At 43.2% G+C, this 25,452-nt stretch overlaps 1 protein-coding gene across 2 annotated transcripts in view; it reads right to left on the bottom strand.

Moving 5' to 3' along the window:
• The window catches only part of snx7 (sorting nexin 7), a 38,455-nt gene extending 13,463 nt beyond the window's left edge, over positions 1–24,992 (bottom strand). Inside the window, exons 1-8 of one of the 2 annotated variants that reach the window (XM_062992215.1) lie at positions 24,761–24,992; positions 17,938–18,129; positions 17,746–17,856; positions 16,061–16,225; positions 13,840–14,041; positions 13,559–13,758; positions 10,279–10,365; positions 4,805–4,906 (exon numbers count right to left, since the gene is read on the bottom strand). In XM_062992215.1, coding sequence (XP_062848285.1) covers positions 4,805–4,906; positions 10,279–10,365; positions 13,559–13,758; positions 13,840–14,041; positions 16,061–16,225; positions 17,746–17,856; positions 17,938–18,129; positions 24,761–24,859 — 1,158 coding nt within the window. In that variant the 5' untranslated portion in view covers positions 24,860–24,992. The remainder of the gene's footprint in view (positions 1–4,804; positions 4,907–10,278; positions 10,366–13,558; positions 13,759–13,839; positions 14,042–16,060; positions 16,226–17,745; positions 17,857–17,937; positions 18,130–24,760) is intronic. The other variant, XM_062992216.1, reaches the window with a different exon arrangement.
• Between the last annotated feature and the right edge of the window lie 460 nt (positions 24,993–25,452).

The following is a 25,452-nucleotide window of genomic DNA, read 5'->3' as shown; positions in this document are numbered from 1 at the left end:
GAGAGTGTGAGAGCTGTACTACTAAATTGAACACACCTGCTCCCTATGCACACCTGAGACCTAGTAACACTAACAAATCACATGACATTTTGGAGGGAAAATGACAAGCAGTGCTCAATTTTGACATTTAGGGGTGTAGTCTCTTAGGGGTGTACTCACTTTTGTTGCCGGTGGTTTAGACATTAATGGCTGTATATTGAGTTATTTTGAGGGAAGAATAAATTTACACTGTTATATAAGCTGCACACAGACTACTTTTCATTGTGTCAAAGTGTCATTTTGTCAGTGTTGTCCCATGAAAAGATATACTTCAATATCTGCAGAAATGTGAGGGGTGTACTCACTTTTGTGATACACTGTATATATATAATGCATTTTTCTCCCATTTTCTCCCGATGTAGTGTAGTAAATTTGTCCTCCGCTGCTGGGGATCCCTGAATTTTTGCCGTTGAGGACGTTTCATTTCTGCTCACGCTTCCTCCGACCCACACGCAGAACCCTTAACAGAATACTTCTTCAACCATGCACTCTGCACAGGAGCATCTATCCGCCAATCAGGGTTCCCACACAACGCCTGAACACCCCGCACACATATTCCGGTTATCCCTCCCTGCAGGCACTGCCAATTATGCCCACCATAAAAGCTAAAGCGTCTGGACCAGCAGAGGAGCTACTGTGGCTTAAACTGCAGATCATTATAATACTGGTGCTGTGGTGAACGTGACGCACACAGTGCATTAAACCCTTCTGTGTACTAGGCTGCATACCGGCACACAGGACAAGGCCTAAAACATTTTCTTGTCAATGTTTGAAGAGAAATTTATGGTCAATTTTTCAGGGTGTTTATAAACAGATTTGATAAACGACATAATAAAACCACGGACATTTGTTTTGGGCTGTGTTTACTGCTTTAGTATTAAATTTATTAGGATTTTTAACATCATGTTTTACACACTTTTGTTCTATTCATGACTTGACAGGTAGTTACTGGTTACCCATGATTCATCAGTTCAAGTTTAACGCCAAACACCATCACGGCCAATTTTGTATCTTCAGTCAGAGCTCCTGAAGGAAACCCACACAGACACGTGGAGAACATGCATGAACTCCACACAGAAAAAACCCAGACCCTTCCATCTGGGAATCCAACCCGCTGTGAGGCGACAGTGCTACCCACCTCCCCACTGTGCCTCCCCACTTCAGTATTAAAAAGCTTGCAGCATCGATGTAGATCTAGAGCAGCAAAAATACAAATCGACATGCACAGTCACATGCACACATGCACATTTTCTTCCTTAATAAAGAAGAACAAGAAAGCAGACGGATCTGAACAGACGTTTATAGTCCAGCAAATGCCACAGCAGCTCAGCAGCTCAGGTTAACATGCAGCCACAAGCACACGGCAGCTGTATTAAAGAATCTTAAGAGTTAGAACCATGCTCAGTGATGAGGTGGTAACATTTGAGTCTTTTTTTTTTTTTTTGCGCTTTTGGGCTGTTAATCTTATTTTTTGCCTTGTTCTACGTTAAAGGCACCTCATTATTAAAATATGATCACAGGTTAAAACTGACATTTACATGTAGCAGACGCTTTTTTATCCAAAGTGATTTACTGTACTGTGACAGTGTATTGTCTAAGCAATTGAAGGTTAAAGGCCTTGTTCAAGGGCCCAACAGTGGCAACCTGGCAAGGGTGGGGTTTGAACCAGCAACCTTTCGATTACTAGTCCAGTAACTTAACCACTAGGCTACAACAGCCCTGCTCAGAGCATAATTTACTGCAATGGTTCAGCGGAATCACTTTTTTAATGCCTTTTTATGCATTTTTTTCCTCCCAATCTGGTCGTATCAAACTACCAGATCGCATTTTGCTTCCTTTACGTGTTCAGTAGCCGACCGCTTCTTTTCACCTGCACGAGGCGGGTTCATATGGAGATCCGTATCACGCACTGAAAATCACGCACTGATCTCCATTATCCCCTGTCTCTGTGTAGGTGCCATCGATCGCCAGCAGAGGTCGTAATTGCAGTCATGAGGAATCTTTACGGCACTCCCTCCCCAGACGAGTCAATCGTTGCCCATATAGGTGCCCGGCTTGCCAGTAGCGGAGCATAAATTTGACCTCGAGAGTTCAAAACTACATCAGGATAACGAGGCAGACAGGCAAGTGGAAACATAATTATTTTTTATACAGTGGTACCTTGAAATTGACGCCCATCATCAATAAATTTGTACCTTAAACTCAACATGTGTGCAATGTAAACAAAGGGGTAAGCTTTGTGGCGCATGGGAAGCAGCAAAACCGCTTTTGTGCTGCTGTGCTGTTGTTTCCTATGGAGTTTGACACTGTGTTTCCTTAAGCAGCAGGCGATTTTATTGTATTTTTGTTTTGAATTTTAACGGTTTTCAATTGTATTTCAGTGTTTTTATATTATATATATACAGTATGTATTTCTTTCAGTGTATAAGTGTCAAAAACAACACTATTATTTTACATTAGCCTAAAATACATTATGGCATAACATTATGACCGCAGGTGAAGTGAATAACACTGATTATCTCTTCATCACGGCACCTGTTAGTGGGGGGGATATACAGTGGGGCCAAAAAGTATTTAGTCAGCCACTGATTGTGCAAGTTCTCCTACTTAGAAAGATGAGAGAGGTCTGTAATTTTCATCATAGCTACACTTCAACTATGAGAGACAAAATGAGAAAAAAAATCCAGGAAATCACATTGTAGGGTTTTTAAAGAATTTATTTGTAAATTATGGTGAAAAATAAGTATTTGGTCAATAACAAAAGTTCAACTCAATACTTTGTAACATAACCTTTGTTGGCAATGACAGAGGTGAAACGTTTCCTGTAAGTCTTCACCAGGTTTGCACACACTGTAGCTGGTATTTTGGCCCATTCCTCCATGCAGATCTCCTCTAGAGCAGTGATGTTTTGGGGCTGTCGCTGGGCAACACGGACTCCACACATTTTCTCTGGGGTTGAGGTCTGGAGACTGGCTAGGCCACTCCAGGACCTTGAAATGCTTTTCTTATGGAGCCACTCCTTCGTTGCCCGAGCGGTGTGTTTGGGATCATTGTCATGCTGGAAGACCCAGCCACGTTCCATCTTCAATGCTCTCACTGATGGAAGGAGGTTTTGGCTTAAAATCTCACGATACATGGCCCCGTTCATTCTTCCCTTAACACGGATCAGTCGTCCTGTCCCCTTTGCAGAAAAACAGCCCCAAAGCATGATGTTTCCACCCCCATGCTTCACAGTAGGTATGGTGTTCTTGGGTTCTTCTTCTTCCTCAGACGGGCCTGGACATGTACTGGCTTAAGCAGGGGGACACGCCTGGCACTGCAGGACTTGAGTCCCTCTCGGCGTAGTGTGTTACTGATGGTAGCCTTTGTTACTTTGGTCCCAGCTCTCTGCAGGTCATTCATCAGGTCCCTCTGTGTAGTTCTGGGATTTTTGCTCACCGTTCTCATGATCATTTTGACCCCACGGGATGAGATCTTGACCCCAAGGGAGATTATCAATGGTCTTGTATGTCTTCCATTTTCTTACAATTGCTCCCACAGTTGATTTATTCACACCAACCTGCTTGCCTATTGTAGATTCACTCTTCCCAGCCTGGTGCAGGTCTACAATTTTCTTCCTGGTGTCCTTCGACAGCTCTTTGGTCTTGGCCATGGTTGAGTTTGGAGTCTGACTGTTCGGGGCTGTGGACAGGTGTCTTTTATACAGATAACGAGGTCAAACCGGTGCCATTAATACAGGTAACGAGTGGAGGACAGAAGAGCTTCTTAAAGAAGAAGTTACAGGTCTGTGAGAGCCAGAAATCTTGCTTGTTTGTTATTGACCAAATACTTATTTTCCACCATAATTTACAAATAAATTCTTTAAAAATCCTACAATGTGATTTCCTGGATTTTTTTTTCTCATTTTGTCTCTCATAGTTGAAGTGTAGCTATGATGAAAATTACAGACCTCTCTCATCTTTCTAAGTAGGAGAACCTGCACAATCAGTGGCTGACTAAATACTTTTTGGCCCCACTGTATTAGGCAGCAAGTGAACATTTTATCCTCAAAGTTGATGTTAGAAGCAGGAAAAATGGGGCCAAATTGTGATGGCTAGACGACTGGGTCAGAGCATCTCCAAAACTGCAGCTCTTGTGGGGTGTGTCTGCAGTGGTCAGTATCTATCAAAAGTGGTCCAAGGAAGGAACAGTGGTAAACCGGCGACAGGGTCATGATGCACGTGGGGAGCGAAGCCTGGCCCGTGCGGTCCGATCCAACGGACGAGCTACTGTAGCACAAATTGATGAAGAAGTTCATGCTGGTTCTGATAGAAAGGTGTCAGAATACACAGGGCAGCAAAAGGGGAACCAACACAGTATTAGGAAGGTGGTCATAATGTTATGCCTGATCGGTGTATATGCAGTTCCACAGGACCATGCGTCCTTATGGGGAAAAGAAACCCTTGAAACTCGACGCCTTTTAAACTCAACACCACTCCCAGAACCAAAGGACATCGAGTTTTAAGGTAATCTGAATAATGATGTAAAATGTAATATTAGTCATGGAATAAGGGCACAAAGGGCACCGTGTTTGCCAATTCAGCGATTTTCTCCTCTCATAAGAAAACCAGTTTAGCGAGTGTGAGGTGTAAATAATTACGTCTAACATCAGGGTGTATTTTCCTGAAATTCCAGTCTGCATAAATGTTACCAGCTCAAAACAAAAGCTCCTGTAAAAGCCGCCATGCAAACGCAAGCTCGTGAACGCATGCTCCACAACCGGTACCTCTTTCATCTCTCCTTTTATCTTCTGATGTTTCTGATGTTGGACCTCCTCTGGGTCTTTGCCCACCAGGCTGTCCCACGCTAAACTCAGCACCGTAGACTCCTTCACGGACACAACCAGGGCCACATATCAAACACTGAATGTCCAGTAGCGCTTTCCACATATCAGAGTTTGCATATTAAAATTCAGCAGACGTGCTGTTATCATACATCAGGCGCTCTTTGTACGCTTGTATCTCGCATCTCTTGCAAATCCGGTATCATCAGTTTCTTAATAAAGTCTTAAATTATTCACACGGTTGCAGCTTTCCAAAGCAATCAAAATTTGCATCCAAAACATAAGGACCACACCCAGAAATGTGAACGGTAATGCCTATGTGTTCAAGAGCCACATTTCACGTATCTTTTCACCTGCACGAGGAGAGTTCACATGCGGATCAGCTTTGTGCACTTTGATCAACGCATTATTCCTCAAGTCTGTGCAGACGCCATCAATCAGCCAGCAGAGGTCGCAATTCGCTCAGTTTTTGTTTTGTCTGTCTTCATATGTGTGCTTTTAGTTTTATATTTATAAAGAGATCGAGTTCAAGAGCCACAATTCACGTCAGTCGTTAAATGACACTCATAAACTGAATGATGGAGTAAATAGAAGCTACAAAACACAGCACAGTTACCTTAATAGTCGAATGTAAACCTAGAACATCCAGCGATGGTTTCAAATACAAAAAATTCTCGTCCTCATCTAGACTTCCACCCACCTCTGTGTCCACAGAATTAGTTGTTAGTTTTCCACACTCAGTTACCCGAGTCGTGTTTTTAGCTGCTTTACACTTCAGCATTTTGGACATTTTGACTAAGCAATTGCTAACTGAATTGCCGTAGGATTGCTAGAACACCTCATAGTGCAGATTAACCAGTAAGCGTGAGGCACTTAATCGCTACGCGAATAAAAAATTTTAAATAGCTAAACACAAACATTAAAGTTTGAATTTCAAAGCAAATTACACATTACCCAGGAAAAGGCTCGTTCCACGGTTCGTTCCACGATTTTCATGGCCGTGAATTAGGTAGGGCCTTAGTTATACTGTATGGTAACAGTATGCACGTCTAATTTTTACCCAATTGCATTACGCTTCCTCTCCACTGGTGCTGACCCCCGCCCTGACTGAGGAGAGCGAGACTGACACATGCCCCCTCCAACACGTGTGCAGTACCCGACTGCAACTTTTACCCGCACGAGGCGAGTTTACATGCGGATCAGCTTTGTGCACGGAGAGCCACACCCTGATCAATGCATCATTCCTCTCCATCAATCAGCCAGCGGAGGTCGTAATTCGCTCAGTCGTAATTATTTTTGCTCTCCTCAATCGGGGCAGGGGAGCGAATTACGACCTCCGCTGGCTGATTGATGGCGAGGAATGATGCACTGATCAGGGTGTGGCTGTCTGTACACAAAGCTGATTCGCATATGAACTCGCCTCGTGCAGATGTAGTCGGCTACTGCACACGTGTCGAAGGGGGTGTGTTAGTTTTGCTCTCCTCAATCGGGGCAGGGGTCAGCTTCAGTGGAGATGGAGGGGTAAAATGCAAAAAAAAAAAAACATCCACGACCAAGACATGCACAACGGTTACCATGTAACTAAAGCCCTACCTGATTCACAGCCATGAAAATCATATCATGAAACAAGTCTTTTTCCTGTGTAATATGTAATATGCTAGCGTGTTTTACCGCTGGGCCACCTGAGCGGCATCACGGATGTTTTAAATGTCGGGCTTTTAGTGGTAGTCACTAGTTTACATGTTGAATTTAGATTATATGGGCAGCATAGAAACCTGTGTGACTTTAATAAGGGACAAATTGTTATGGCAAGATGATCAGTTAGCTGTGGTGAGAATTGACCAACAGTGGTCACCAACAGGTTTGATTTGGTTTAACACCATGTCAACACTAGTTACATTCATGGCAGAATTTATATGAAAGTCTTTCTTGTTTAGTTTTTGTTTGGTCCGTCTTCATACATGTGCTTTCAGTTCATATTCATGAAGAGTGTGAGTTAGTTCCAGCTCTAACTTTGTTGCAGACGTCTCGTATGGTTTGGGGAAAAGCCAGGTTGTTGGGCAGCCAAGACTCATTGATTCCAGAGGACATGAAGGCTACGGCGTCTGGACCAGCAGAGGAGCTACTGTGACTCAAATTGCAGATCATTTTTTAAAGCGGTGATGTGAATGTGACACACACAGTGCATCAAAGCCATCTGCGTATTTGGCTGCACCGTCACCGGTCAGTCAAACTGTCCAGCATTTAAAACTCCTGTCCATCACTGAAAGCTCCTACAATGGGCACGCAGGCATCAGAACTGGATATGATTATCAGATCAAGCTGAAACTAGGAGGTGATTCCCACTGGCTATATCAAATATATATCAAAAATATTTTGACATTGTTGACAAATGATAGTTACACAATTTATCATAGACGTGCAGAGTACCAGTCACCTCATATATATTTATTTATTAGTTTTTTAGGATTTTAACGCATTTACTGCATTTAGCAGACGCCTTTATCCAAAGCGACTTACAGTACCGTGACAATATATTGTCTAAGCAATTGAAGGTTAAGGGCCTTGCTCAAGGGCCCAACAGTGACAACCTTTTGACTACTAGTCCTGTACCTTAGCCACAAGGCTACCACTGTCCACACAAGGACAATTTTGTATCTCCAATTCACCTCACTTGCACGTCTTTGTACTGTGGGAGGAAACCGGAGCTCCCGCAGCAAACCCACACCGACACGGGGAGAACATGCAAACTCCACAGTGAAAGGACCCAGACCACTCCATCTGGGGATCAAACCCAGGACCTTCTTGCTGTGAGGCGACAGCGCTACTCACTGAGCCACCGTGCCGCCCGCTAGCCACCTCATATATCCTCAATGCCCACTTCTCGATGCTTTTCTTCTCTGTGTATCGCACTGTGGTCAGCGCCTGACCACGTAAATGCTGACTTAAACAGCCATTTTGCATTTTTTACCCTTTATCTTCCAATTTATAGCATAGCCAGTTCATCATTTGCTGCTGGGGACCCTGTTCACGTCTGAGGAGGGTATATCTGCCTGACACACGCTCCCTCCGATGTGTGCGGGGTCCACCGACCCCCTTCTTATTCGCCCGTACTTCAGTGGATTCACGCATGGAGAGTCATGCACTGATCTCCACGTTCCTCCACTTTCTCCTAGAGGTACTAACCAAGGTCCCTGCACAGCTTCTTTTGTATTGTGGTCTTTTCCCACCCAGCAGACTTTAGTGCCCAATTTTGTCTGCTGCAGTCTATGGCGATTGTGCCCGCTAGGGGGCGCCCAGCTGACCGGTAGCAGAGCTGAGATTTAAACTCGGGGAGCTTGCTTTAAAAATGGCCACCTCACCATGCTTTTCTTCTCTGTGCATCGCAACGGAAGCGCTGGGGTCAGCACCCGTCTACGTAAATGCTGACGTACATAGCCAGTGTTATTTTTTCCATCATGGAGTGTTTTTTTGAACAGAGAGGCACCAGGATCTGAGCCGTCGCCTTCATTATCCGGTGGTTGTGTGCATCTTCTCAGGCGTCTCTGTAATAGTCACCTTCCTTCGTTTAATGACCACTTGTGTGTGTATATGTGTGTGTATGTGTGTTGCAGAGCTTTCAGATGATGTTTTCTGGTGACCTAAAGCAGATTTAAAAGAAGAGTGTCCTGATTTCTGTCCATGGACTGAGGTTATTCATGTTTGCATAGATTTTATGGGTGAGGTGACTGCAGGGTTGAGAAATGCTGCATTAGGGTATCACACACACATTCACAACCACACACACCTAGACCTATTTAAAATCCAGTATGTTTCCAATACAGACAGAACACGAAGCCTCGCACCGTCGCTCGATGTTCTAGGTTTACGTTCAACTATTAAGGGAGCTGTGCTGTGTGTCGTAGCTTCTATTTATTCTATCATTTAATTTATGAGTGTCATTTAATGACTGACATGAAATGTGACTCTTCTTTAAACATCTGTGAAATAAATGTAGTAGAAATTGATAAAAAACAGAAAAGATAAACATGTTTATCTAATTTATTTAGATGTTTTACACCATGTTTATAACACAATGGTTATATTCATGGCAGGAGGGGTAGTAAATTTTAATATCAGTCTATAGTCTTCCACTGCTGGAGGGTCCCTGATTGCAGTCGAGGTGGGTATATTGCTGCTCACGCCTCCTCCGACCCACGTGCAGCCCTTTGCGGAACCCTTTATTACCTATGCACTCTGCACAGGCGACTCTTTCTGCTAATCAGGGTCCTAACACAGCGTTTGAAGACCCCCACCAGAAATGTGTCTGCTGCAGGCACAGCCAATTATGCTCGCTAGATGGTGCCCAGCCGGCAGCCGACCGGAGGCAGAAGTTCAGAATCTCAGCACTGGTGTGCTAGCGGAATATCACGCTGGGGGTAACAAAGCATGTAGAGAAACAGATGGACTACAGTCAGTAATTGTAGAACTACAAAGTGCTTCTATATGGTAAGTGGAGCTGATAACATGGACAGTGAGTGTAGAAACAAGGAGGTGGTTTTAATGTTATGGCTGATCGGTGTATAATAGATATGAATGTGTTAAATGTGTGATCGATACATTTTTCTGGTTGTATTTTTGAGTTTATTTCAAGATAATTTATGTATGAGATGAACAATACTTGTCAGTTTAAAAAACTTTGCAGATTTATGGATTTTACTACAAAATGTGACCGCTGCCCTAATCTGGCAACCCAGCACTAAACCCGATAAACAACAAACGACTAACTGTGAGGCTCCGCTTTGCTTAAAACAGGGTAAGAGGTCTGAACGTTCTGATCAACGCTGAACTTCCAGAGCTTTTGGATGTTGTTTTCTGGTGGCCTAAAGCAGGTTTAAGAGGAGAGTTATTTGTTTGTAGACGAGACCTCGAGGGGAACACATTCCGAACCTATTAAAATAACTTCTTTCCTATCGCAAGGGCCATTCAGCACTGTGGAAGTCGACAGGAACGGCGCTCTCAGGCTGTAATTAAATTGTCTGAAGAAAGGTTATTGCTAAGCCTGGTTTAGGAGCGAAACCCAGCAACCTTCAAGCATTTCTGCAAAGGACTCGGCTCAGTTCTGCCCTAAGTTTCCCTTTCTGCACAGGAGCTGATCTCTTTTGCAGCCGTGACATTTGATGGAATTGATGTTAAAAAGCCAGAAGCCCTGGAGACTTACGGTCGACGTGATTAGCACAGGCTATGTACTGTAAGTGCTTTCTGAAGTTCGGGGGAACTTCCTGAAGTTGTTTATTTCATTTTATTTAATATGGGTTACTTTTATATGAAAGTAGACACTGCTGCCGAATAAAGGATTGATTAATAATAATAATCTGTGGAAAATTGGCTGAATTGAATAGAAAATAGAGAAAAAAAAAAAATCAAGCTGCACTCACTGCTTCAATGTCCGTCTTCTTATTGACCAGAGCGTCGTTCTTAGCCTCCAGCTCCACTTGGATGTTGTCTCGTCTCCTCAGTACTGCCTGTATGTGATAAATACCGCAATAAACACAATGAAAATACGCAAGTAACCCCATGGGTACATAGAGCTAAAGCTGAACGGCAAGCTGTAGCCTAGCGGTTAAGGTACTGGACTAGTAATCAGAAGGTTGCTGGTTCAAGCCCCATATGCTGCTGCTGTTGGGTCCTTGAGCAAGGCCCTTAACCCTCAATTGCTCAGACTGTAGACTGTAACTCTAATGTAAGTCACTTTGGATAAAGGCGTCTGCTAAATGTTGTAAATGTAAATGATCAGAAAGGTGCTGGATCAAGCCCTACAACTGTCAACTTGCCACTATTAAAGGCAGGTGTAGCCTAGTGGTTAAGGTACTGGACTAGTAATCGAAAGATCGCTGGTTCAAACCCCACCACTGCCAGGTTGCCACTGCTGGGCTCCTGAGCAAGGCCCTTAACCCTCAATTGCTTAGACAATATACTGTCACAGTACTGCAAGTCGCTTTAAATAGAAGCGTCTGCTAAATGCCGGAAACGTAAACGTATGGGACTAAAGGTCGTAGCGTTCTTGTGATTTCATCTGTTTTTGTAGATGTCCTTTTTCTCAATATCTATCTATCTAAGGGTCTGTCTGAAAACCTAGTGATCTCTCTACATAAACAGAATTTTACATCATACTTTAAGAAGAAGGTTGTCTCAATTCCTAGATGCATTAAAATGCTGCCTACCGAGGTGCCCTAATTCTGAGTGATAATCTGAGCATCTAGTGCAGGGGTGTCAAACTCATTTTCACCGAGGGCCACATCAGCATCATGGTGGCCCTCAAAGGGCCGATTGTAACGTATCCTGCTGTGATTGCAGTCACATTGCTGTTTTTCTTGGAGGCTGAATTCTGCATTTATATCGTCCTCCTTGACCACAGACACGGCCTCATAACACAAGAGACGCACCGGTTTCTCTTCCTGAAGCACAAACTTGTTTTCACTTTCATTAAATTTCCTCCTTCTGCTTAATTTTCTTAATTATCTTCTTGTACATTTTGGGATTATGTGTAAATATGTGTAACATCATCTACTGGCGGGCTGTGTCACTTTGCAGGTCACAAAATCAGCATGCATTTTGAAAGATGCAGTTTATTTAGGATTTTACAGTGTATTTTTAAGACAATCATTCTGCCCTCACTAATAGTTTATCCCCCTTTCTCAGCTAGACAGACAGACAGACAGACAGACAGCTCCCTTCAGAATACAGTCGGTTTATTTGCTCCCCAGCTGTGTGCATCAAAATGAAGTAAAAATACAAACAATAAAAACAATAAAGAACTTAATACAGTAAAAGCACACAGCTGTAGTCAAGTGTTACATCTGGTACAATATGAGATTTAACCAAACGTAAAATAACGAGTTAAAATTGTGTGTAAAGACACTAATTGTAAATTTGTAACTAAAACGCTGTGATATACTCACTAAACATTTACTAACAACTGAGAATATAAACGCCACTACTTACAGACGATGCTTGGGTATTATATTGCAATATAATTATCTGTATTTATTTATTATTGTTTACGTTACTGACTACGCTACCCCGCGTTCTCTTTGCCGTAAAAGTCACATGGCTTCTTAGCGAAGGTTAAAGTTAGTTGCCATGACTACGATGTCACGTTGTCTCTTGACACCCCTGATCTAGTGCTTCCTCACCTGCGACTGCAATCCCAGCATTCAGCATATACACACGTGTGATCTACAAAAAGTTATATGTGCTGGTCCGGACACTTGATTTGACGCAGTTATTATGTCGGATGCCCTTCCTGACGCAGCCCTCCCTATTTTCTCCAAGTCTGCTTCACCTCACATTAGCCGCCCACCACCCACAGACATCGCCAATCAGGTCTGTCGATTGCAGGCTAGCATATTTAACCCTCGCACCACCTGAGAGCTCAGAACTTGACGTTAAACACTCCCACAATATATTTAACAGTCTCTAAAAGAATCATAATTTATAATACATATGGGAATATAGCCGATGTGTTGTTTTTAGCCTTTTGTATCAGCTGGACCACAACACTGACCAGAAGCGAGTCTCATGGGCTGCATCCATGCATTACTCAGCCTTTAATGTATAGTAATAATAGGCCTAGCATATTTTACCCTTGCACCACCTGAGAGCTCAGAACTTGATGTTAAACACTCTCACAGTATATGTCAGTGTTCTTACACTTACCCAGTTATAAAGACGTCCTCAAAATACATTTGGTTAAGAGCAAAAGTGCAAATTAAATTATTCTTAAATGACATTGAACAATAATATAATATAATATATATATGCATCACGACACTCTGGCTTAGTAATACTTCTACCAGCACAGCAGACACTTCTATACAACAGGCCTATTATTACTATACATTAAAGTAGGGCTGGGCGGTATGACCGTACATACCAACGGTATACTGTCTTTGCTTCCTCATCTGGTATGGATTCTCAGCACTGCAGTGACACTGACATGGTGGTGGTGTGTTAGTGTGTGTTGTGCTGGTATGAGTGGATCAGACACAGCAGCGCTGCTGGAGTTTTTGAACACCTCACTGTCACTGCTGGACTGAGAATAGTCCACCAACCAAAAATATATCCAGCCGACAGCGCCCCGTGGGCAGCGTCCCGTGACCACTGATGAAGGTCTAGAAGATGACCGACTCAAACAGCAGCAATAGATGAGCAATCGTCTCTGACTTTACATCTACAAGGTGGACCGACTAGGTAGGAGTGTCTAATAGAGTGGACAGTGAGTGGACACGGTGTTCAAAACCTTCAGCAGCGCTGCTGTGTCTGATCCACTCGTACCAGCACAACACACACTAACACACCACCACCATGTCAGTGTCAATGCAGTGCTGAGAATGATCCACCACCTAAATAATACCTGCTCTGTGGGGGTCCTGTGGGGGTCCTGACCATTGAAGAACAGCATGAAAGCTGGTTAAAAAAGTATGTAGAGAAACAGATGGACTACAGTCAGTAATTGTAAAACTACAAAGTGCTTCTATATGGTAAGTGGAGCTGATAAGATGGACAGTGAGTGTAGAAACAAGGAGGTGGTTTTAATGTTATGGCTGATCAGTGTAAATATAAATTCAGTTAAATATGTGTATTTTTAATTCATTTTAGCTTTCCATACCATATTTCCATATATGCACAATAAACATCTAAACGTCAAAAACAAACCTTGAGGGTGTCGGTGCAAAGCACATACTCGTGCAGAGTCGGTAGAAGATTGTTGCTCAGGTGCTCCATACTCTCCTCAGTCTCCCGACAGCATCTGTCCATGCAGCTGGCCATTAGCTTCAGAGGTTCCACCAGCTCCTCCTCTGAGCCTGACCACAGCGTGTAGATGGGTCCACACTCCTTTAATTCCTGTAAATACTCTGAATAAAAAAACAAGCACTTCTAAACAACACTGCTCACAACGCTTTAGGACACAAAGTCTTCAGGATGTGAAACGAAACCTTTTTGCTCTTTGATGATTCGCTGGGTGACTCGATCTATCGAGGTCATCTTCTGACTGAAGTCCTCCACGTAGTCCTGAATGGCGGTGAACTCCTCCGGCCGGTTCCTGACCCCTCCCCGGACGGTGGCGGCCACGGCGCGCACCGTGTCGCCCATCCTGCTTAGAAAACTTGAGCCTTGTTTCTTATGAGACGCCAACTCCTGCATACACAACGTGATGAGGATGAATAAATAAATATGAGGGAGCTTCAAAAGGTTTCCGCGCCTTTTTTTAACTCTATTTATTAAGAATTTGAAAAACAAACTCCATCACTTTTCTAGTCACCTTCCAATGCATTTTCTTCAGAGTCGTACCAACTTTTTATATTTTTGTAGCCACTGATGCAGCTCGTAGCCATTGATGCAGAGCTGCTTTCACATCATCATCACATGAAAATCTTCTTCCCCTTAAAGCTTCTTTGAGCGTCCAAAAAGGTGGAAATCAGATGGAGCTAAATCCGGACTATAAGCGTCTCTCAGACACGACCGACTACTCCTCCTTCCAACCCTCACCGCTTCCAACCAAAATATAGAAGTGCATTAGATCCCTCATATATTGTGTGGTAGTTTAAAACAACTACTAAATACATAATATAAGTGTGTAGCGCTGTCGCTTCACAGCAAGAAGGTCCTGGGTTCGATCCCCAGGCGGGGCGGTCCGGGTCCTTTCTGTGAGGAGTTTGTATGTCCTCGCTGTGTCCGCTTGGGTTTCCTCCGGGTGCTCCGGTTTCCTCCCACAGTCCAAAGACATGCAGGTGAGGTGAATTGGAGACACTAAATTGTCCATGACTGTGTTCGATATAACTTTGTGAACTGATGAATCTTGTGTAATGAGTAACTACCGTTCCTGTCATGAACGTAACCAAAGTGTAAAACATGACGTTAAAATCCTAATAAACAAACAAGCTATGGTCATATGTATTTATTGTAAGTTATTTATCATGATCTAAACGTCATATTTTACACACTTTGGTTACATTCACGACAGGAACGGTAGTTACCGGTTACACAAGATTCATCAGTTCAAGTTTTTAATATTAAACACAGTCATGGACAATTTTGTATCTCCAATTCACCTCACTTGCACGTCTTTTTACTGTGGGAGGAAACCGGAGCGCTCGGAGGAAACCCACACAGACACGGGAAGAACATACACACTCTATACAGAAAGGACCCGGACCGCTCCACTTGGGAATAGAACCCAGGACCTTCTTGCTGTGAAGTGACGAGGCAACCCACTGTTTATGTGGACAATGGTTTCAAAAGATGCCAGTAACTGTTACATGTCTGTTTTAAAACAAATATACACATCTGTAGTAACCACTTCATTCTGAGCAGGATCGTGGTGGGACCGGAGCCACCCTCACAAAACATCCTGTACTGGATACCAATCCAATCTGCCAATCCACATTCTGCATGTTTTTTTAGGAGGTAGGATGAAACCTACAAGGCCGACAAGGTTTAATCCCTGGTTTCCAGGACCCTGGTGCTGTTAGGCACCTACACTACCTGCGTGGCCCCCGTGACTTTTAGAAAATGTTATAATGTGTCAAAACAAATACAGCATGGTACAAAAACACATCTAAATTATACAATATATGTTAGAATATATTCAGTGTAATAAAATGACATTTTTTTAAGAAAAGTGCATAAAAAAGATGTTGATGAATAACCAGTTTAGGATGAACACAATGTCTGTGTGTATTGCTGGGCCAACTAAGTAGGAGTGTCTAATAAAGTGGACAGTGAGAACTCCATCAGCGCTGCTGTGTCTGATCCACTCATACCAGCACAACACACACTAACACACCAGCACCATGTCAGTGTCAGTGCAGTGCTGAGAATCATCCACCACCTAAATAATACCTGCTCTGTGGTGGTCCTGTGGGGGTCCTGACCATTGAAGAACAGCATGAAAGGGGGCTAACAAAGCATGCAGAGAAACAGATGGACTACAGTCAGTAATTGTAGAACTACAAAGTGCTTCTATATGGTAAGTGGAGCTGATAAAATGGACAGTGAGTGTAAAAACAAGGAGGTGGTTTTAATGTTATGGCTGATCGATGTAAATATAAAGAATACCGTGTCGCTTATTTACCATAGTGACTCTCCTCTGTGTGTGTGTGTGTGTGTGTGTGTGTGTGCGTGTGAGTGTGTGTGTGCATGTGTGTGTGATTTTACCCAGGCTTGTGCTGTAAGAAAGACCTTGAAGTCCTCACTGCAGGACAGGATGGGATGGTCGGCTATCCTGTTCAGAAACTTGTGCAGCGCCTTCCTTCTGGTTTCGATGAAGTCGTTGGTGAACCTCTCCACCATTCCCTTCATCACAAATTTCTCTGGCAGTGGCTACAGCAAAAATAAAAAGGAAGTCGTTGTTTAGGGTCGGGTTTCATCTAACAGAACATTTCCTAACGCTCGTGGCTTTACTTGTAGTAGCTCATGTATCATTAGCTAGCCACGTTATGACCAATGTTTGATGGAAACATCACATCCATAAAGCTCTGCACCAAGGTTACAGAATCATTCTTCTGCCCTCTCAAATTTGGCCAGCAGAGGTGGCATGGAGGTGCAGATGTTTAACATGTTCCTGTTGACTGACTCACCTAAAGCTCAGTGAGCATTAATTCGCTCCAGGTGGAAGTGTTTCTACATATCACGGTTTCTTCCTCACAGATTTGCCATCTTCTCTGCATTCACTGGAACCGTGATTCAGGGCTCGGTCTAATCTCGGGTTTCTTTTTTTTTTCTATTTTATTGATGCATTTTCTCACATTTTTCTCCCAAGTTAGTGTAGTCAATTCGTCTTCCGCTGCTGGAGGATCCCTGATCGCAGTCGAGGTGGGTTTATTGCTGCTCACGCGCCCTCCGACCCGCACGCAGCCCTTAGCGGAACCCTTTTTCACCTATGTGCTTTGCACAGGCTCCTCTCTATCTGGCAATCAGGGTCCTTACACAGCGTTTGAAGACCCCACCCACATAGTCTGGTCATCCCGCCCTAGCATAAACGTGTCTGCTGCAGGCACTGCCAATTATGCCCACTAGATAGCGGCCAGCCGGCCAGTGCCAATGCAGAGTTTCGAACCGAAGAGTTCAGAATCTCGGCGCTGGTGTGCTAGCGGAATATCCTGCTGCGCCACCTGTGCCGGTCCGCACATATTAATCTCTTACTGGGAATGTGGCACTTTTTGGGTATACCAAGGGAACCTCCCTGGATGGATAAGCGGTCAGACCCCACGTTTATACTCACACTGGGTGTGGGCTGTGCCAGCAAGGGGTGCAACTTATGCATTGCCATCCCCATCTCAGAGAAGTTTGCCATATTGTGTCAACCGGTTTTAATTCTGCCCTGTCTCTTTTCTGTCCACTTTCTCTGTCGCGGGCCGCAGATGGTTTTGTGTGTTTCCTTTGCTTCTTTGTTTCCGTTATTTTGGCCATATTATTTTAGCCACAGTATCGCTTTGACTTAGTTAAGCATCCTACAGACTGGGTTCATTTTTTCAGTTCTTGCAAGTACAGGACTACACATGGCACCCTAGTGAAGAGGCGTGGCCCGGCCCATTAGAAACGCCTTTTAGAGAGACTTGATAGAAAAAGTACTGGACTGCCATTGCTGCCTAGCTGTCTAGTCCATTATTTTTTCCTCTCCTAAACCTTAAGAGATTTTAGTTTATTAAATTGGAGGCTGTCAACAAACAAGGCATCTTACTAAACATAATTGTTTAATTTTACATAATAAAACAAATGAACAGGGGCTTCTTTAAAAGTAAGTGATTCTGTTGAAAATATGATCATTTATTAGCCATAAAACTAGTAAAAACCGTTTATTATATCTGTAGCACATCATCTAAACTCAAACGATTACTTACATGTACAATAAGGGTCGGATGAGACTCTTCCAGCTTCCCCTTTAACCACAGGAAGTCCTGGTACCGCCTGCGGACTTCATACTCGCTCGAGTCAAACTCACCACGAGTGGTCTGAAGATACAAGAACCTTCAAGATAAATATTTACATAAGCTCAAAGAGAGCTATTAAAGAAACACGCTCGGTGGCTTTACCTTGGTCAGAACCCTGTAGGTAATAAACGTCTCGATGGTCGTCACGTGGCTCTCGGGGTTATCGACGGTGATGAAAATGTCTTTGTTGTCGGGCACCTCTTCGTCTTCCTCGAATTTGTACTGGTTGACCATGGAGCCGGGCGAAGTCGGCATGGAAGCATTTGTAGGGCTGACATCCATGAAGTTTGAGTCCTGTACAATCCAACAAAAATTAGTATTATTATTACAGTAGTACCTTGTAACTCAACGTCTCCTAAACTCAACATTTTTGAAACTTGATGCCTTTAGCTGAGAAATTTGTATCATTAAACTTGACATGTGTGCAACCGTTTTGTTCAGCGCTCAGTTGAGCGGTGCGGTAAAACGTCATCAAAGTGTGAATATGAGACGAATCTGCATTTGTGTGGAATAATCATCAGATCCAGTCTGAAAGCTCCACATGTATCTGTGTTTATTAGGGATGTAATGATACACTCTACCCACGATGCGATGCGATTCACGATGCTGGGTTCACGATACGATTTTTTCCCGATTTTTTAAACAAAATGAAATTGAAAACAAATTATAAATTATGTTTCCTTTTATTATTTCTCTTTAAAAAAAATACAATAAAATACTTTATTTGTGCTTATCTTTTATTTATCTAAATAATTAATGTCCTTTTATTTCTGGAAAATTCCTAACCTGGCAACCCTGTAGTGATGTCAACCAGGTGAGGTGAATAGCGCCAGCGCCCTCTGCTGTTTAAAGTGAAAAACGATTTGAATCGTTACACATGTGAATCAATTTTTAACTGTCTTGTGGTGCATCGTTACATCCCTATTGTTAATCTGGATTTTCCTGACTGTTTCACTTTTAAACTTGTGTTACTTGGACATCTTTTTATTTGCATTACACACCTTTATTCAACACCATAAAAATGAACCAGTTCTGAGTAATCTGTTTACAAAAAGCACGCACATACACACACACACACACACACACACACACACACACACACACACACACACACTTACTGTTACTTAAATGCAGTCACTATTCAAGGGATAAAATACCAAATAAATCACACTAATGTTAAAAACGCTAACTGAGTCATGATGCCGTCAGCAGCGTAGTCCAGGCATCCACCAAAGGAAGGATTATTTATCAGCTCAAGCAAGATATATCATTTTACGCTGCTCCAGGGTCCAACAGTGGTCTCTACACCATGCTGGCCAATGTTTGTTTGTATATTAGGATTTTAACGTCATGTAGTTACTCATTACACGAGATTCATCAGTTCACAAGGTTATATCGAACACAGTCATGGACAATTTTGTATCTCCAATTCACCTCACTTGCACGTCTTTGGGCTGTGGGAGGAAACCAAAGCACCCGGAGTAAACCCACGCAGACACGGGGAGAACATGCAAACTCCACAAAGAAAGGACCCGGACCGCCCCACTTGGGGATCGAACACAGGACCTTCTTGCTGTGAGGCGACAGTGCTACCCACTGGGCCACCTATCAGCCGGTCAGGCATGCAAAGTGTAACGAGGAAGGAATGGAGGGCCTATGCCCAACAATGGATTAGCGTCCTGTCCTGGCTGTTTTACTGCATTGCGTTAAGTGATTCCAGAGAAAACAAACCCACAGTGACCCCGCCCAGAATAAAGCAGTGGTAAAATATGAAAATGACTGAATGGACACATGGCTCATCAGCGAGATTTAAACTGCAGTGGGCTTCGAAGCTGTTAAGCAAGAAAAAAGTCCAAAATTGGCAGACAGAAAATACTGTAGTATTAATGGGCTTAAAGTAAAAAGTAGGGATAGACTATGAAATAGGTATAATACAAGAGCATTATGTTGAAAGCCAGGCATAAGCTCATAAGAGTGTCAAAGCCTGTGCATGTCACTGCTGGCCTAGCGTTTGTTGGGCCGAAACTTGCTTATAAAGCCGGTCCTGCTGGTTGCTTGTTCTCAGCCAAAAGCATTATGCTGGTCAGACTGGTGCCAGTTATGCTGGTCTAAGCTGTTGTTTCCACAGAGGATTCATACAGCAGCTTCAAACCTTTATCAGAGCTAAGCCAGCCAAGCAGATTTACAGTTTTCCCAGAATGCTGTGCACTGTACCCTAATTTCAGCAACGACACAGGAAAATATCGAGCTGAACAATGTGAGTAAAACGTTCACGGAGCTTCTGTGGACCGATCCTGTGTTGAAACTGACGCGTAAGCACAAATTTCACATACGGCTGCATAATGGAACACAGTAAACTTATTGTGTAACACAGTTTAGTCATTAAAAAGAAGCTTTTCTATGTACAAGCTGCCAACAACAGTCATCAACAAGCATCAACAGTAGGAGTGCAGTAGAAAAATACATGACAAAGTAATGGAATTATTCTGAATGTCACATATAGGTATCATTGTTTTATATAATTACACTTAAGTCAATAAACCATATACAGTAATACCTTCACTTATATCGTTTTACCTTATGTCGTTAGTAAAGGAAAATTTATGCAACTTTATGTCGTTCAGCAAAAAAAACAACAACTAAAAACCCATAAAACATAAAAAAAAATTCACCCAAGACAGCAAAATAAATGTTAAAATATATAAAATGTAATATATATAAAAGGCACTTGAGTGGCACAGCTGATCGATGGCATCCGAACAGAAATGGGGAACAATGGGGATTAGTGCTTGACTCCATATAAACCCGCCTCATGCAGATAAAAAGAAGCAAACGGCTGGTGGTGATAGTCACAGCTCTCCACGGTCAGCAGCAGTTTATTGAAAACTGTGTGTGGCTTTATTATGTGTTAATAAAGTGCTGGTGCTAGTAGTGCCAACTGCCAAGTTCACACTACACGACTCTCCAAGTGGTCAGGTCTCTGTACAGTTCACACTACACGACTGGCTCTCTTGTAATCGGGAGTCTTTCAGGTCGGTGTGTATTTCACACTACACGACTGATCGGTGATAGGGGGTCACACACTACACCATCTATCACCAACTGGAATCGCAGGCGAGCTTCTCTGGTCTCCCAAACTACGTTTTGTCACGAAAACACACGCGAAAAGTGACGAGGGGTTTAATGATACCACGTCCAAAAATGCACGTCAACAAGTAGCGAGAGATCAAAGTTTGTGCGCTGATGTGCAGCGTAAAATCAGGGAGGAAAAAAAAAAAGAATCATGAATAAATAAATAAGTGGATTTGGCTACGCGAGCAGCATGGATTGTTCTATAGTAAGTTGGAGGTTAATAAATATTTTTTGCAATGCAGCGTTGGTGTAGAGAACGATCAGGTCAGAAATACTGTAAAACCTGTGTGTGTTGATGTATTCTGATATAAACTATATTATGCCCCTGTCCCACCTTTTTACACCTTCTCCCCTGCGTTTCCCCTCACACCGTATCTTGCGTTCTCATTGGTCGTTCGTTAGCACTCATTGCCAGTCGGCCGACTCATATCCAGATATTTGACAAGATAGATATCTCTCATGAGTCGCTCAGATCGTTTCACACACAGTGATTGAGAGCTTCAGAGTTTCGATCTAGCGCCGAGCAGTCAGCGAGCAAAATCAGGGCAGAAATCGCGTAGTGTGAACTAGGCATGATAGTCACAACTCTCCATGGTCAGGAGTGGAGGTCAGCAGCAAAAGAGAAAGCAAAATGCGATCGGGTAACTGGATATGACTACATTAAGGGGTGAAATGGGGAGGGAAAAAAAAGCATTTAAAAATAAGAATACTCATAATTCCAGTGCTTTGCTGTGTTGTGGTGCTTGTTCATAGGTGTGACTTATATATTGTATTGTATTAGTAAGCGTCATGCTATATCGTTGGAAGGCAAGATGGCGATGATAAAACACCAGGGTTGCCGCTGCCACAGCTCACACTTTTGACAATTGTTCATGATAAGATGATGCTCCAGCAAAGTCATCAGCAAGAGGCGAGATTAACCGCCGACCTGTGGTGATGGCTTGGCGCCCCGTGCACAATGTATTCTTACTTTGGGTGCAGTGGGACAAACTGGCCACTTACGGACCCTGAAGCATTTAGTAAAATGTATTTATTTATTTATTAGGATTTTAACGTCATGTTTTACATACAGTGGGGTCAAAAAGTATTTAGTCAGCCACTGATTGTGCAAGTTCTCCTACTTAGAAAGATGAGAGAGGTCTGTAATTTTCATCATAGCTACACTTCAACTATGAGAGACAAAATGAGTAAATAAAATCCAGGAAATCACATTGTAGGATTTTTAAAGAATTTATTTGTAAATTATGGTGGAAAATAAGTATTTGGTCAATAACAAAAGTTCAACTCAATACTTTGTAACATAACCTTTGTTGGCAATGACAGAGGTGAAACGTTTCCTGTAAGTCTTCACCAGGTTTGCACACACTGTAGCTGGTATTTTGGCCCATTCCTCCATGCAGATCTCCTCTAGAGCAGTGATGTTTTGGGGCTGTCGCTGGGCAACACGGACTGCACAAATTTTCTATGGGGTCGAGGTCTGGAGACTGGCTAGGCCACTCCAGGACCTTAAAATGCTTTTTACGGATCCACTCCTTCGTTGCCCGAGCGGTGTGTTTGGGATCATTGTCATGCTGGAAGACCCAGCCACGTTCCATCTTCAATGCTCTCACTGATGGAAGGAGGTTTTGGCTTAAAATCTCACGATACATGGTCCCGTTCATTCTTCCCTTAACACGGATCAGTCGTCCTGTCCCCTTTGCAGAAAAACAGCCCCAAAGCATGATGTTTCCACCCCCATGCTTCACAGTAGATATGGTGTTCTTGGGTTCTTCTTCTTCCTCCAAACACGACGAGTTGAGTTTTTACCAAAAAGTTCCATTTTGGTTTCATCTGACCACATGATATTCTCCCGATCCTCTTCTGGATCATCCATAAGCTCTCTGGCAAACTTCAGACGGGCCTGGACATGTACTGGCTTAAGCAGGGGGACACGCCTGGCACTGCAGGATTTGAGTCCCTCTCGGCGTAGTGTGTTACTGATGGTAGCCTTTGTTACTTTGGTCCCAGCTCTCTGCAGGTCATTCATCAGGTCCCTCCGTGTAGTTCTGGGATTTCTGCTCACTGTTCTCATGATCGTTTTGACCCCACGGGATGAGATCTTGACCCCAAGGGAGATTATCAATGGTCTTGTATGTCTTCCATTTTCTTACAATTGCTCCCACAGTTGATTTATTCACACCGACCTGCTTGCGTATTGTAGATTCACTCTTCCCAGCCTGGTGCAGGTCTACAATTTTCTTCCTGGTGTCCTTCGACAGCTCTTTGGTCTTGGCCATGGTTGAGTTTGGAGTCTGACTGTTCGGGGCTGTGGACAGGTGTCTTTTATACAGATAACGAGGTCAAACCGGTGCCATTAATACAGGTAACGAGTGGAGGACAGAAGAGCTTCTTAAAGAAGAAGTTACAGGTCTGTGAGAGCCAGAAATCTTGCTTGTTTGTTATTGACCAAATACTTATTTTCCACCATAATTTACAAATAAATTCTTTAAAAATCCTACAATGTGATTTCCTGGATTTTTTTTTCTCATTTTGTCTCTCATAGTTGAAGTGTAGCTATGATGAAAATTACAGACCTCTCTCATCTTTCTAAGTAGGAGAACCTGCACAATCAGTGGCTGACTAAATACTTTTTGACCCCACTGTACTTAAGTTTAATGTCAAACACAGTCATGGACAATTTTTGTATCTTCAATTCACCTCACTTGCACGTCTTTGGACTGCGGTAGGAAACCGGAGCTCCCGGAGGAAACCCACACACACTCTGGGACGTTTGTTTGTTTGTTTATTAGGATTTTAACGTCATGTTTTACACTTTGGTTACATCCATGACAGGAACGGTAGTTACTCATTACACAAGATTCATCAGTTCACAAGATTATATCAGTACACAAGTTTATATCAAACACAGTCTTGGACAATTCAGTGTCTCCAATTCACCTCATTTGCCTGTTTTTGGACTGTGGGAGGAAACCGGAGCTCCCGGAGGAAACCCACACGGACACGGGGAGAACATGCAAACTCCACACAGAAAGGACCCGGACCGCCCCGCCCGGGGATCGAACCCAGGACCTTCTTGCTGTGAGGCGACAGTGCTACCCACTTAGCCACCGTGCCGCCCACTGAGTGAGTAGCACTGACGCCTCACAGCAAGAAGGACATGGGTTCGATTTCCCCTTTCTGTGTGTGGTCTGCATGTTCCGCAGTACAAAGACATGCGGTCAGTCCAAGTAGAGCTAAAATTGCCATAGGTGTGATGGACTGGCGACCTGTCTGGGGGTGTTTCCTGCCTTTCACCTTATAAAACACTCACTGCGACCCTGACCAGGACAAAGCTGTAGTAAAACAGACAGTGAATGAACGAATAAATGAATTAATACACTTTTTAGCTTCATTTTGTTCAGTAATGACCCACATATACATGTTAAAGCACTACACCTATGCAAATGTGCTAGACTACAAAAAGGAAGCTACTTTTTAAACCGTCACCACCTGATTACTGACCTTTGGAACCAAAAGAGAGCAAAACAACGATTAGAGAGGCACAAATGTTTCACTTTTTAATGAAATTTGAACTTTAAACTAATAAACTACAGTAACTGGTGACTTTAGATGAGCTGAATGCAGGACACCCACCAAAACAACACTGAAATCAATCAAAACAACGGAATAAAAGTGCTAACGTGTCACCGTCAAGTGCCAAAACATGAACCAGTACTTATATTTACTCTGTGTTTTATTTAATCTCTCCTCTGCCCTGTTTCTGAGACAGTTTTGTTTACTTTAGTTCTCATACCTTACTAAAAACTTCTAAATCCTCGTCCTCGTCCAGCTCCAACATTTGGCTCGAAACTTCCGGTAAAACTGCAGCACCGTCCACAGAACTTGCGCTCATCGTGAAGTAAATTAAACACTGTTATTAACTTTTAAATCACTTTTATCTCATTATTTAAAGCTTCTTGTCCCAGTAAAATAGTAAAACTAAACTCAGCTCGAAGCAAAGCGAGTTTACTGCGCAGAAACGGAAATCCCGCATTCAGGGAAGAGTAGCAGCTCCACACTGCATACTAGCACACTACCTAGTATAGTAGAGCCATAACATTAAAACCACCTCCCTGTTTCTACACTCACTGTCCATTTGATCAGCTCCACTTACCACATAGAAGCACTTTGTAGTTCTACAATTACTGACTGTAGTCCATCTGCTTCTCTGCATGCTTTGTTAACCTGCTTCCACCCTGTTCTTCAATGGTCAGGACCCCCACAGGACCACCACAGAGCAGGTATTATTTAGTTGGTGGATCATTCTCAGCGCTGCAGTGACACTGACATGGTGGTGGTGTGTTAGTGTCACTGTCACTGCTGGACTGAGAATAGTCCACCAACCAAAAACATCCAGCCAACAGCACCCCGTGTGACCACCGATGAAGGTCTAGAAGATGACCGACTCAAACAGCAGCAATAGATGAGCGATCGTCTCTGACTTTA

This window comes from Trichomycterus rosablanca, chromosome 3 (assembly GCF_030014385.1).
Source record: "Trichomycterus rosablanca isolate fTriRos1 chromosome 3, fTriRos1.hap1, whole genome shotgun sequence".
NCBI lineage: Eukaryota > Metazoa > Chordata > Actinopteri > Siluriformes > Trichomycteridae > Trichomycterus > Trichomycterus rosablanca.
This window is presented reverse-complemented; position numbering and strand designations above follow the sequence as displayed.